Source organism: Myotis nattereri (assembly GCF_964212035.1).
Source record: "Myotis nattereri genome assembly, chromosome: 8".
Lineage (NCBI taxonomy): Eukaryota > Metazoa > Chordata > Mammalia > Chiroptera > Vespertilionidae > Myotis > Myotis nattereri.
The window spans coordinates 45,805,063-45,817,472 of record NC_138083.1 but is presented as its reverse complement, the minus strand read 5'-3'; the positions used below and the strand labels follow the sequence as shown (position 1 = coordinate 45,817,472).

The following is a 12,410-nucleotide window of genomic DNA, read 5'->3' as shown; positions in this document are numbered from 1 at the left end:
AGAATGATGACACCTTCAAAAGGGTCTTTCTCTTAATTCAGTGCTGGCCTTTTATGAAGTGCGGTGCCTTTCTATTTTAAGAATATATATTCTGGTTTTAATTTTAATTCTTTTAAGCCTGTATGATAAATAAATTTTACAGTTTCATGCATTTTAAGGCTTCAGTTTTGAAACTTATGAAATTCTCCTTTAAAGAATTTTTGAGTGTGTGTGTGCCATAAAGAAGACCAAAAAAAAAAGGGGGGGGGGTTGGGGGGAGAAGATCCCATCCACAAAGAACTTAGGAAGTAAATTGTAAATACACAGGTAGCTATAATATATATTAAGGCAGATATGTTCAAACATGGGAAGAGAAATTATTGCCACTTAAGGGTTCAGGAAAGGCTTTTTGACCTCGGTGATAATTGAGATAGACCTTTAACAAAAGGTTAAGATTTGGGGTTCTGATGCCCTCACCCAGTAACGAGCACACAATATTTTATCTTCCAGTCTCCTCTTTGCCTCCTCTGCAGGTCCTTTGAGAAACAGCTGTGGTGTCGGACAGAGCTACTGCTGTCTCTGCTAAGGACCTCAGCTCTGCCCAGTGCCAGCCCTCCAGTGGCCTGGGAGAACAGAAAGCAGGTCATAAGAGCGAACTCACTCAGGGCACCCCGTCTAGGCTCTGCACCAATACCAGGTCAGCTGTCTGGCCAGCAGCGAGGTTTCAAGGAGGGGGTGTTTCTGGTCTTGCACCAGTGATTTGTTCTCATTCAAGCTTTGATGGTCTCCATTGGAGCCGAGACCCCCCACATCGCACAGAGAGTGTGGCCAGGGCCTCCTTGTCTGGGTTCAACTACTGGCTCAATTTTACACAATGACCAGGTAGAAACTGACTTAGGATCCAGATGGACCTAATTCTCAAAATAGGAATCTACTCAAAGGTAGAAAATTGGAATTATTTTATAAACCAGGGGAGGTGGCTGTGTAAGAATGACTGATTTTTTTTAATTAATGGTATTGATGTGTCTATTTTTTCCACTTTAGCCTTTGGAAACCCGTCTTATTTCGGAGACCACGTCTATTTGCACACCAGAGCAAGTGGCCAAACAGATTGTTAAAGATGCCATAGTAAGTTGTCCTGGTTTTCTTTATTAATAGCTTCTGTGCTTCTGAAAAGATATTTGTCCCAAGGCCTATTTCAGAACATAAACTATTGTGTCTTTTGGGTCAGTCAGATTCATCACATCTAATATGGGTCTCTGCTTTTCTCCCCTGACCCACATTATCGATTCCATGTTAATAAGTAGGCTTCTGGAAATGAATTATGTATCTTAACCTAAGGACAGACTGACCAGGATGGGTGTCTGGGAGTGTTGATTCTTTAACAAGAAAATGAGGCTTTTCTGTGATGTGTCAACATGTTCCCTACACTGCACATGGCATGCTGCCTTCTTCTTTCCCACAGGACTTTCAGTTCCAGATTATTTTAGGTATCTTATTGCCAGACTCTTGGGTTTTTCTTTGACCTTCCTGCTTCCCAGAATCCTTTTCCCAAATGTTCGCTAGTAAGAAAGTGCAGCCAGCCCCTGGGCCATCCCTGTTAACCCAGCGGATGTGCATTTGGGCTACTGAGTTTATTTGAACTTAAAAAAAGTGAATCCACAGGCTGATTTGTAGAACAATGCATGTGCTGCAGGCTTTTCACAACGTTCCTGTGACCCCAGTGCCAAAAAACAGCCAATTATGAGGGATGTCTGTAAACCTGAGACCCACACTGAATTTAGGAAATTTGGGGACCACTGGAATGAGATGTGTCAGGACACCACGTCTGGGCCAACCTGAGCAGAATACAGGAAATCTCAAACTCTATTAAAACACCTGCAGATGTTGGGAGAACTTTGCCCTGCTGTGCTCAGAGGCATAGAAAGAGGGCACCGTGGATTCTGTTTTTTCTGCTTATCTTGAGTCAGAGCAAACACACTCCATGTTTTTAATGATCTCAAACACTCTTTGTATCTTGGCAGGATTCATTTCGGCTGGCAGTGTTCAACCTCCCTCCCCTCTTGACCCCTTTACACTCTAACTGGTTGACAACTTCAGAGAATTTTGGTTTACATCGGTTATATTTGCCATATTAGAAGTGGAAACTGTAATTTTTAAAATATTTATTTAGTAATTCATTTAAAATAACCAGTAATAAACCCATTACATTTTGATGTCACATCTTTACAACCACAATTATTTCTCAGAACAAACCTTTGGTGCGATGAGAGACTTTGTTTTATACCTCGGTAGTCTCTTCAGTGTCTGTGTTCTGGAAGACAGCTGGGCTCTGAGCTGCTTCTACATTCAGTCTGTTGTCATATGTGGTTTTGAATGAAGGATATAAAAATCTGGCCTTACTCACATGTGTAGTTAGAAGTGGAGGGGTATTTTATAGGTTTTTCAGATTATGGTGGACATTCTTTTTTAGAATTAAATCCAAACTGGATGAAGTTTCTTTAAAGGTTAGTTGCAGTATGGAATTGGAAACTCGATTAATGAACTTTTTGTTCTCTGTTGCATTAAAACCCATTGGTTTCTGCACTTTGAATGCTTTGTACCCATTCATGATTTGGGAATGTCATGCATTAGTCATTTGGAAAATATGAGTTCCCTGAGTTATCCAAGAAATTACATCCGTTAATGTCGCTGCTGATCTTATAAAAGTTCACATACCGAGAAGCTGACAGTTTAATGGAAAGCTCAGATTTTAGCACTGGCCACAAAAACTACCCATATCATTAATTTTCCACAAAATATCTTCCAAAGACTGAGCTTGAATAACCACAGGTGGTCTTATGATGGTTCTTTCATGTAAAAATGGTATTCCATGAAAAAAGCAGCAAGTTTCACAACGTAAGCCCTACATTTCAGGGCAGTAGCCCCTCAGGTTTGGCACACAGCTGGGCACATACTTCCCTTTTTGTTACACAGAATATTAAGAAGACATTTCTTCAAGGGTTGAAATTTAATAAGACAGTTCATTTTCCTGCCTTATCAAGGCCATTTTGAAGCAAAACTGACATTTCAACATTTTATAAGATTTTTCAAAATTTCTATTTTCTTTTTGGATTTATTATGGCCAGTGTGTGTGGTGGTGGAGAGACACCACTATTAATATGGTTTCTACTAATGAGGCAGCATTTTGCAAATGTCACTCAGTGGAAAAGGCCATTAACACTCTGGTATTATAATGACAATCATTTTGTCCTCATGGACCCTCCCTGCCAACCCCCGCCCCCCCGCCATGGACACCCACGGCCCAGGGACTAACCCACATTTGAGAACCTCCATCTAGCCTTTCAGTCCCCCTGCTAAGACCACGTTCGTTTCTAAGCTGCAACACGTGGTTTGTTACCCTCTCATCCCTCAGAAAGTAAATGGACACACTTGCCTGTACTGACATGTTGAGGTGATTAGTAACTCCTGTTGCCTCTTTCTTTTCTCTTCCTTCTGTTCAGCAAGGGAATTTTAACAGTTCCGTTGGCTCAGATGGGTACATGCTCTCGTCCCTGACCTGTGGAATGTCTCCAGTCACTTCTATTACCGAAGGGCTCCAGCAGGTAAGCTGTGCCTCAGCCAGCAGACAGATGGACAGACAGACAGAGAGACAGCACCTCTTATTAAACCTCAATGAGTAAAGGCTAAATAAAGGAAGACTTGTTCACTTGATCTGAGCATGTGAAAAAATTTTCTTAAAGTATCAACCTTTTCCCTTCCTTTACCAGGGATAAGTCATTGGGAAATACGTTAAAGATTTAACTGGGAGAATTTAGACTGGGAAGAAGTCTTCTGTGCTGGGCACTGCAGATACAGAGAAAACGCTATCTCTGCTGTGGAGGAGTCAGTCTGGGTTCTCTGATCTGAAGTGTTTGGAAAATGGAATTCTCTTCTCTCTAGAGTAGTTTAGGAATGGTCTTGCCTGACAGTATCGGGATATTAGACTGTAACTCCTTTTCTTTTTTTTAAAATATATTTTCATTGATTTCCTAGAGGAAGGGAGAGGGAGAGAAAGATAGAAAGATCACTGATGAGAGGATCATTGATCGGCTGCCTACTGCACGCCCCGCACTGTGGATCAAGCCTGAAGCCTGGGCGTGTGCCCTGACTGGGAATTGAACCACGACCTCTTGGTTCATAGGTCAACACTCAACCACTGAGTCATGCCGGCTGGGCTAGAACTTCTTTTCTACGTGAGTCAGGCCATAGGCAGCTTAGGGAGATGCAAGTTAAGGATTCAACACAGTCCCCACCCGAACAGATGCTGTAGTTCATTCAAGATGCAAACTGTCAGCTGCTCCCTGACGTGCTCAGTGCTGCATTTGCTGCTGGAGAATCAGGTGTAAACTTACAGTCTGGAGGGAGAGCCCAATAGGCACAGTGATGCTACTACAGTGTAAAGCAAGCATGGAAAAACAGCGCCATGGATGATGGCAGGTGGACGGAGGACACGGAGAGGGTGGGAAGGCAGCCTGGACCGGGGCTGCCCACAACGATGCATAGTTTATAACAAGGGACTAAATTAGGTGCAGTAGACCACGTCCAGATTAAAAGTCTGGGTGACTTAGCTATTGATTTTCCTCATCCTTCTCTTCTCTATAATATACCCACGGTGTTGTGATTCCCTCTCAGACATAGGCACTCTATTAGAAGTAAGCTCTCTGAGGATGTGCTCGTGCCCTTGTGTCTTGGGACGTTGTCCCCCTCACAGCCTGTGCCTGGCACGGAACAGGGATTCGAGAATGCCTGGGTGGAGCCCACACGTGAATTCTGCGTGTCCTCTGTGGGCCGTCCTGTCCATCCTCCCATGTCTACACAAGTGATGTCAGATCCAAAGCTTCAGCTTGTGTCTGTCCTGAACTCCACTCCTGGATACATTTCTTTTCCCTGGACTGTGATGTTACATCTGCATTTGGATCATCATTTTTATGGCTATTTAAATGCTGTTCACAGCCAAGCTATGTAATGTATATATAATTAATTTCCCTTTCTTGCACAGCCTTTTGTTTTCCCTGAAACCGTTATGGGTTTTTTTAATCTATGATTTTTATGTGTTTTTAATAATGACAGTCTATCTTTGCTCAGAAATATCAGATACCCTGTTGGTTTCACCTTCTGGAAGGAATTCCTTCTGGAACCTGCCATCAGGACTGGCTGCCCCCATGTCTGCATAACTGACCCCTTCCCCCCTTTACGGTCACCCAAGGAACCCCTCTGCCTGTCTTTTGTATGGGGTCCCGCCTCTTGTATCACATGACTTTGCCTTTCTTTGTTGTCCCCTCATGTTGGCTGTTTACTTCTTCTAGTAGCTTCCTGAAAAAAAAGGAGTGTGGGAGGCAAATTGTTTGAGACCTTGTGTATTTGAAAATGTTTCTTTTTGCAGGTTTATGCCTTTCAAGAATTCCGTTTTGAAGAGGTGGTAGTGAGTCTTTTGGAGTAAAAAGTGACAGTTAGCAGATGTGGTTATTTACCATCCTAGCCCTGAAACAGTAATTGTCTTTCTCTAACTGACCATCTTTCCGACTGGGGAGTAAGCTGCCGGAGGCAGGCCTGTGTCTGTTTTCAGCACTTGACCAGGGTCTGGCTTTGTGATCAGAACATACATCTTCAACTGAAAAGCCTTGATTGCAGTTTGGGTATCTGAGATGCTAGACTGAATTTTCCCCAGCTACTGGAACCCCAAAACTACTGGGAAAACCTATTTTGTTCTTTGTTTAATTTGAGTTTGTTAATTGGACATAGAGTCTGTTGTTACTTACCTGGCAGGCCCTGCGTATCCAGTGATGCAGAGCAGACAGCTTCTGTCCTCAGTGCCTACCGACACTTAACAAAGTGTTCATTATTCTTATCCTTGCAGGAGATTAGAAGATGGGGCTCAGAAACTATTTATTAGAGACATATCCTAAAATCTCTTGAAGCAAGCTATTGTATTGTACTGTTGGCTGAGCTCACGGGTCTGTCTTTATCTTACAGGTGGTCACCATGGGCCTTTTCCGCATGATCTCTTTGTTTTACCTTGGAAGTTTTGACAACATAATTCGTCGCTGCATGATAGAAAGAGCCAAATATGGAACTGCAGACAAAACTGCCTAACCCTTGGAAAAAGAATATTTTTAAATAATGTGAGCAGCTTGCTGCTGGATGGGACCCAGTGTTTGGCCCATGGACACTTGTGTATGGCTTTTGAATATGTCAGATGGGATCAGCCGACTTTGGCAACCTGACTGCAAGCGAGGGGGTAGAGGTTCAGCTCCATGCGATATGATTAGGACTATGCAGACCTGGGATTGGAGAACGTCTGGTTCCCTGGGTGGAGAGGTGATGACCATATGGGAAGTAATAGGTGTGAGCTGGGTGGAGAACAGGATTCCAGAGGTGGCCATTTACATTTTCTCTAGTTATTCTTTTCTCTCCCATGGAGATTGAGTCCAGGAATGCACTTCATGGCATGTAAGATGCTGTGAGGACTTTTTAAACCTTCATGAAAGGCAAGTCATGGGTTTCTAGGGCCTTTTCTTTTTTCCTCTTTAATTTAGTGTATTTTATTCAAGATGAGTTTTACACGTTGCTGGTGAGTCTGGATGCATAATCATGTCCCCGGCTCACCGCACTGCTTGCTGGTGGACCCTCGTGGATTCTCTCGCTCTTTGATCCTGTAAAACTCCAAGGGGGATGAGAGAGGGCAGGGAAGGGAAGAGAAGGGAAGGGGGTAGGCATTTTCCAGTAGGAAAAATAATGCTTTCTTGTCTTCTTTAGATTCAGATGCTTCGGGCACTTCTCATTTTTCACTCATGGGGAAAGGCAGCTTCCTAAAATGTTTTTTGAAGAGAAATAAAATCTTAGAAGCTTAAACGTTTACAATTTTTTTCTCTAGCCATGATGAGTGAAGTTTCATTCCATTGTAGTTTATCCTGCTCATCTCTTCCTTTCCAGTTTTGCTTATACTCCTCTAATATTTTTGTAAAAAAAAAAAGACCTGTTAAAATTTTTTGACTTGACTTTTTGAATTCATTCATGAATTAAAACAAAGAGAAAAACAACGTGTGACATTTGTCTTGTAGTATATATGTAGCTTTTAGGAAAGGCTGGTGATAAATTTCACTCATTAAGAAAAAAAAAAAGTTGGACAACAAAGCTGATTTGAAGATACTTGTTTTTGAAATAAAATGTCCACCCCATTCTTTCTGGGACCAGCACCAACCCTGAGGACATTCTCTTGGAAGGACATGTTCAGGAAGCGCCGTCTCCACTCGCACGGTTCAGCTCTGGAAACTCCTGCCCTGTGAATGCTGTTTCCAGACCACAGGTGTGTTGTTCATTCAGTGGATGTCCACAGTAAGTGCCTATGAGGAGTCTTAGCCAGCGGGACCTGCTTCATCCTGTCATTGTGCTCCTGTGATGAAGGACAGTCACCTTCATCGTGTCGTGACACCCCCTCCTCGCACAGTCAGTATGCGTGTTCAGAGCACATTCCAGCTCACTTGGGTGAGAACAGACCACTGCTTTTGATGGGGAAAGCATTTTTATTATTAAAAAAAAACCCAAAAACTCTACAAAAGATTAAAGACCTAAAAATAATAGCAAAGCCTTTTTTTTTTTTTTTTGCTCTTGAGATTTTGAACCTCTTGACTTGATTTTTTAAAAGTAAGATGTTTGCCTGTCCAGAGTGGCTCAGTTGGTTGGGCGTTGGCCTGCCCTGTGCACCAAAAAGTTGCTGGTTCGATTCTCAGTCAGGGCACATGCCTGGGTTGTGGGTTTGATTTCTTTCCTCTTTCCAAACATGTCCTCAGGTGAGGATTTTTTTAAAAAGTAACATGTTTAATGGTCTAATCCATGGGGTCTTATTAATCAAGATGTGAGAAGGCAAAGGAATTACTATTTAATGGGTACTATCAAAGACAAAAGGAATTACTATTTAATGGATACGTTGCTTGGGATGATTTCAGTGCAGTTGATGGGGGTTGGTTGACCCCGTGGGGTCGGGAATCTTTCAGTCTTAAGTAGCCATCGTCTGCAAACTGCAGTCATATTGTGCAGACTCTGAAATGGAGTAAGAGCTGGATTTTCCTAATGTGAAGAAAACAGTTATATTCGAATCTGCATTTTTCTCAATTTTCTTCTTTTCTCATAAATGTTCCTCACATGTTGGCACCTTCTGCTGGTCTATGTGGAAATCTAGCCCAAGATGGTACCTCATTTAAGAAAAGTAAATAATAGTCATTATTTCAGTATTAATTTCTCAAGGTGTCCTCATAGACAGCACTGTGACCGCAGGTGATCCACTGCCTGGACTGATGCAAGCCCCTGTCTGTGGTGGGAGATGATGTCCCCAACCCAGTGGAGCTCAGGCACAAGAGCAGATGAGTGGACATCATGATGCCAGAGATGTCACAGGTCCACAGTCCTTACCCAAAAAGCTTTGAAAATGAAGTTGCTTTTCTTATCTTTCTCAATTTGGTCCCATAATTCATTTGATAGTAAAACCTAACGTGAACCGACCTGAGATTGTTATAATTTTTATTCATACCACTTCATGGATTTTGTTAATTTTGCCTAAAGAATGACCATGGGTTTGATTAAAGGGATTGCCCCATTCTGTGCAAATGTTTCATAACATCCAGCATACGCCCTATTTTACCTGTTCACAATGTGAAGAATTGTGAATTCTGAAACACGTATGGCCTGAAGGGATTTGAAAGGACTGTGGACATGTAAGCAGCATCACAGCAAAGGTCTGACTTCACCCAAAACATGAAAATATCACGAAGCAAATTCTATTTTTTAATCTTTTTGGCTCAATTCTTGTACAACTTTTTTTACACAGCCTTTTTTTTTTTCTAAAGGGATCACACTGACTCAGCGCTTTCTATTGTATCTAGAAGTGGATAAGTCTTACCTGTGGCAGGACTTTAATTATAATTCTGTTGAAATGTTTGTTCTCTCTGACCAGCGGCAGCTCATTATGCGAGTTTCAGTTCTGAAGTGCCTGCCTCTGCTAGGTTGGTTGCAGTTTTATTATAATATTTGCGAGTATATGTATTTTAAAAAGTTTAACATCATTCAGCCATAGAAATTCTAAAAATGTATTCAAGGGCCTTTCATAATTGAAAAAGGTATAAAAAGTACTCTTTTTTTTCAAACTAAGAAAAAACTTATTGGGTAAATTACTGAGGTAGAAAAAGTAATTTCTCTTAGGAAACAAGTTATAGAGGTAAAAGAAGGGCTCTTGGAGCTTGGGAGTGAGGAAGCTAATGGTAAGGTGCCTGGGTGAGGGGTGGGGGAGAGAAAGGAAAAGGCATGGGCGTGCTTCCTGGAGGGAGAGCACGTTTTTTTTTTTTTTTTTTTTTTTTTTTTACAAAAACAAAAGTCAAGCGAATTGTTCTTTTCTCTATTTTTAAATTTAATTTTCATAGCTGAAAAGAGAAGAAAACAATGTTAATGATGGCCTCTTTACAGTGATAACTCGTGCTGAGTTATAAATCTTTATTTGGTTCTGTTAAACCATATATCAAAGTGAAACTTTGAGAGACTGCTTCCAATATTCAGATGACAAAAGCATTTCGGTAGCAGTTTTGCTTCAATTCAAGATTCAAAGAATTGTATGTCATTGTTATTCTAGAAGAAGGTGAAACTATAGTAATTTTTTTTACTGAACTATATCATTAACAGATTTAATTTTATTACATCATATTCTATTTTAATCTTGTCTTACTCACTAGAGGACACTTAGATATTCATACTTTTTGACGTAAGATGCTTTGTATCTTTCTTATTTATTTTAGTGCTTACTAACTCAGCTTTAAAAAGTACCTACTAATTATAACCTTCCATTTTCTAGACTAAATCTCTTTTAGTTCAGTGCAGTCATGGAAGATTTGATATTTTGTAGGGAAGATAATAGCCATTTTACAATAGCCAATTTGCTGTCACAACTCTAAATATGTTTTTTATTTCTCTAGTTTTATTTATAAAATCCTCACCTGAGGATATGTTTTTATTGATTTTAGGGGGAGAGAGAGAGAGAAACATTGACCAGTTGCTTCCCACACACACCCTGATAGAACCCGCAATATTTTAGTGTATGGGATGGTGTTTCTCCAACTGAACCACCCGGCCAGGACTCTAGTGACTCAAGAATGCACAGGGCTATTTTGATATATCCAAGATCTTGTATTTGCTACTTTGGAAGTTTTTGTGCCAGAATTGTAACCTAATTTTCATACCTTGTATTTCTGAATCCCAACAAAAAATAAATGGTGAATTAACTTTGCAGATTTAAAAACTTTGCTAGAAATTTGTGTTTTCGAAGAGACCCTTAAGCAAAACACAAACCTCTTCCATAAGGTTTTCTAACCTTGCATTTTAAACACTTGACAAAGCTTGATTTTGATCATTTTTAGGAGGTGATTTTTCAGAGTTAAGTAGTTGATATAATGAGCTCTTGTTTCAAATATGTTGTGTGTTTGTATAACTCCGATATAGGATATATGAGTAAAACTGTAAGAAATGTGGAATTTAGTCAAATTTCTTAAGTAATTATGTGTTACGTACAAACTACAGGCCTGGTGCACGGAATCGTGCACTGGTGGGGTCCCTTGGCCTGGCCTGTGGGGATCAGTGGACCTCCATGCTGCTGCGGCCTGGCCTTATCTGCCAGCTCATCGGGCTCCAGCCCACTGTCCTCGCCCACTGGGCGCGCAGGGGAAGTGTCCAGCTGTGAACCCAGCGTCTGGCACCCATCTGTCAGCTGAGTGGTGCTTCAGCTGTGGGAGCACACTGACCACCAGGGGTAGCTCCTGCATTGAGCGTCTGTCCCCTGGTGGTCAGTGCACGTCATAGCTACCATCTGGTCATCCAGTCACTTAGGCTTTTATATATACTAGTATAGATAAATTGATTTCCCATACTTTAAACCTTCATATTCCAATAATGAAATATCTCCTAGACTCTGAGGCATAAAATACTGATATGTAAAAGAACATGCCTTCATATTTTCTCAGTCCTTTAATAGAAAAACTTGGGTCACAATGAGAAGAGATTCCTTGGATATCTTGGTTTGCAAACTTCCCTTTCTTTAAATTTGAGTAATTTATATACATAAATGGCATACAGTATCCTATCTAATAAAAGAGAAACATGGTAATTAGCCATACCTCCGCTACCCTTCCCATTGGCTAATCAGGGCAATATGCAAATTAACTGCCAGCCAAGATGGCGGCCGGCAGCCAGGCAGCTTGAAGCGAACATGAGGCTTGCTTGCTTCAGTGACGGAGGACTCCAACGTTCCCCGCCTGCGGCTGCCGGCCTCTGAGCTTGCAGTTTGAAACATTGTTACAAATATAGAAGCTAAACAAAACCCCAGAAACCTGCTTTCAGCCAGCCGGGATCTCAGAGTTGGAGTTGAAACAGTGTTTCGATTATAGATCCCAAACAAACCAGATACCTGCTTTCAGCAGCGGAGGCCTAAGAGCTGGAGCCAAGCCTCAGAGCTAAAGCTGGCCCAGAATGAAAAAGAAAAAAAGGAGTGGTTGGGAGCTTCAGTCACCCGCCAGCCTGAAAACAGCCCGAAGCCTCTCACCCAGACTGGCCAGGCACCCCATTGGGGACCCCCACCCTGAAGGGTGTGTGACCAGCTGCAAATAGCCATCATCCCCTCACCCAGGCTGGCCAGGCACCCCAGTGGGGACCCCCACCCTGATCCAGGACACCCTTCAGGGCAAACCAGCCAGCACCCACCTGTGCACCAGGCCTCTATCCTATATAGTAAAAGGGTAATATGCCTCCCAGCACCGGGATCAGCAGAGCCGCGAGGCCTCCCGGCACAGGGATCAGCGTGACAGGGGCAGTGCCCAAACCCCCTGATCACCCTGCGGCTCTGTGTGTGACAGGGGGTGGGGCCACAACCTCCCTATCCGCCCTGCTCTGTGTGTGACAGGGTGCGGCGCCCCAACTCTCCCCTCTCCACCCATGGGCCCTGCTCTGTGTGTAATGGGGTAGAGCCATAACCTCCCCATCGGCCCTGCCCTGAGTGTGACAGGGTGCGGTGCCCCAACCCCCTGATCCACCCTGCTCTGTGTGTGACGGGGTGGTGCCCCAACTCCCCTATCGACCCTACTCTGTGAGTGACAGGGGGGAGCTCCTCAACCCCCTGATCAGTCCTGCTCTGTGCGTGATGGGGGAGCTCCCCAACCCCCTGATCAACCCTGCTCTGTGTGTGACAGGGTACGGAGCCCCAACCCCCCTGATGGGCCCTGCTCTGTGCGTGACGGGGTGGCGCTGCAACCTCCCCATCGACCCTGCCTTGAGTGTGACGGGGCGGTGCCCCAACCCCCCAATCAGTCCTACCCTGAGCGTGACTGAGGGTGGCATCGCAACCTCCTGATCCGCCC

At 43.0% G+C, this 12,410-nt stretch overlaps 1 protein-coding gene across 1 annotated transcript in view; it reads left to right on the top strand.

The window, feature by feature from the left end:
- Window positions 1-8,115, top strand: part of KDSR (3-ketodihydrosphingosine reductase) — a 32,696-nt gene extending 24,581 nt beyond the window's left edge. Inside the window, exons 8-11 of the mRNA XM_081097120.1 lie at window positions 1,024-1,107; window positions 3,483-3,584; window positions 5,995-6,143; window positions 6,778-8,115. Coding sequence (XP_080953246.1) covers window positions 1,024-1,107; window positions 3,483-3,584; window positions 5,995-6,114 — 306 coding nt within the window. The 3' untranslated portion in view covers window positions 6,115-6,143; window positions 6,778-8,115. The remainder of the gene's footprint in view (window positions 1-1,023; window positions 1,108-3,482; window positions 3,585-5,994; window positions 6,144-6,777) is intronic.
- Window positions 8,116-12,410: the final 4,295 nt, after the last annotated feature.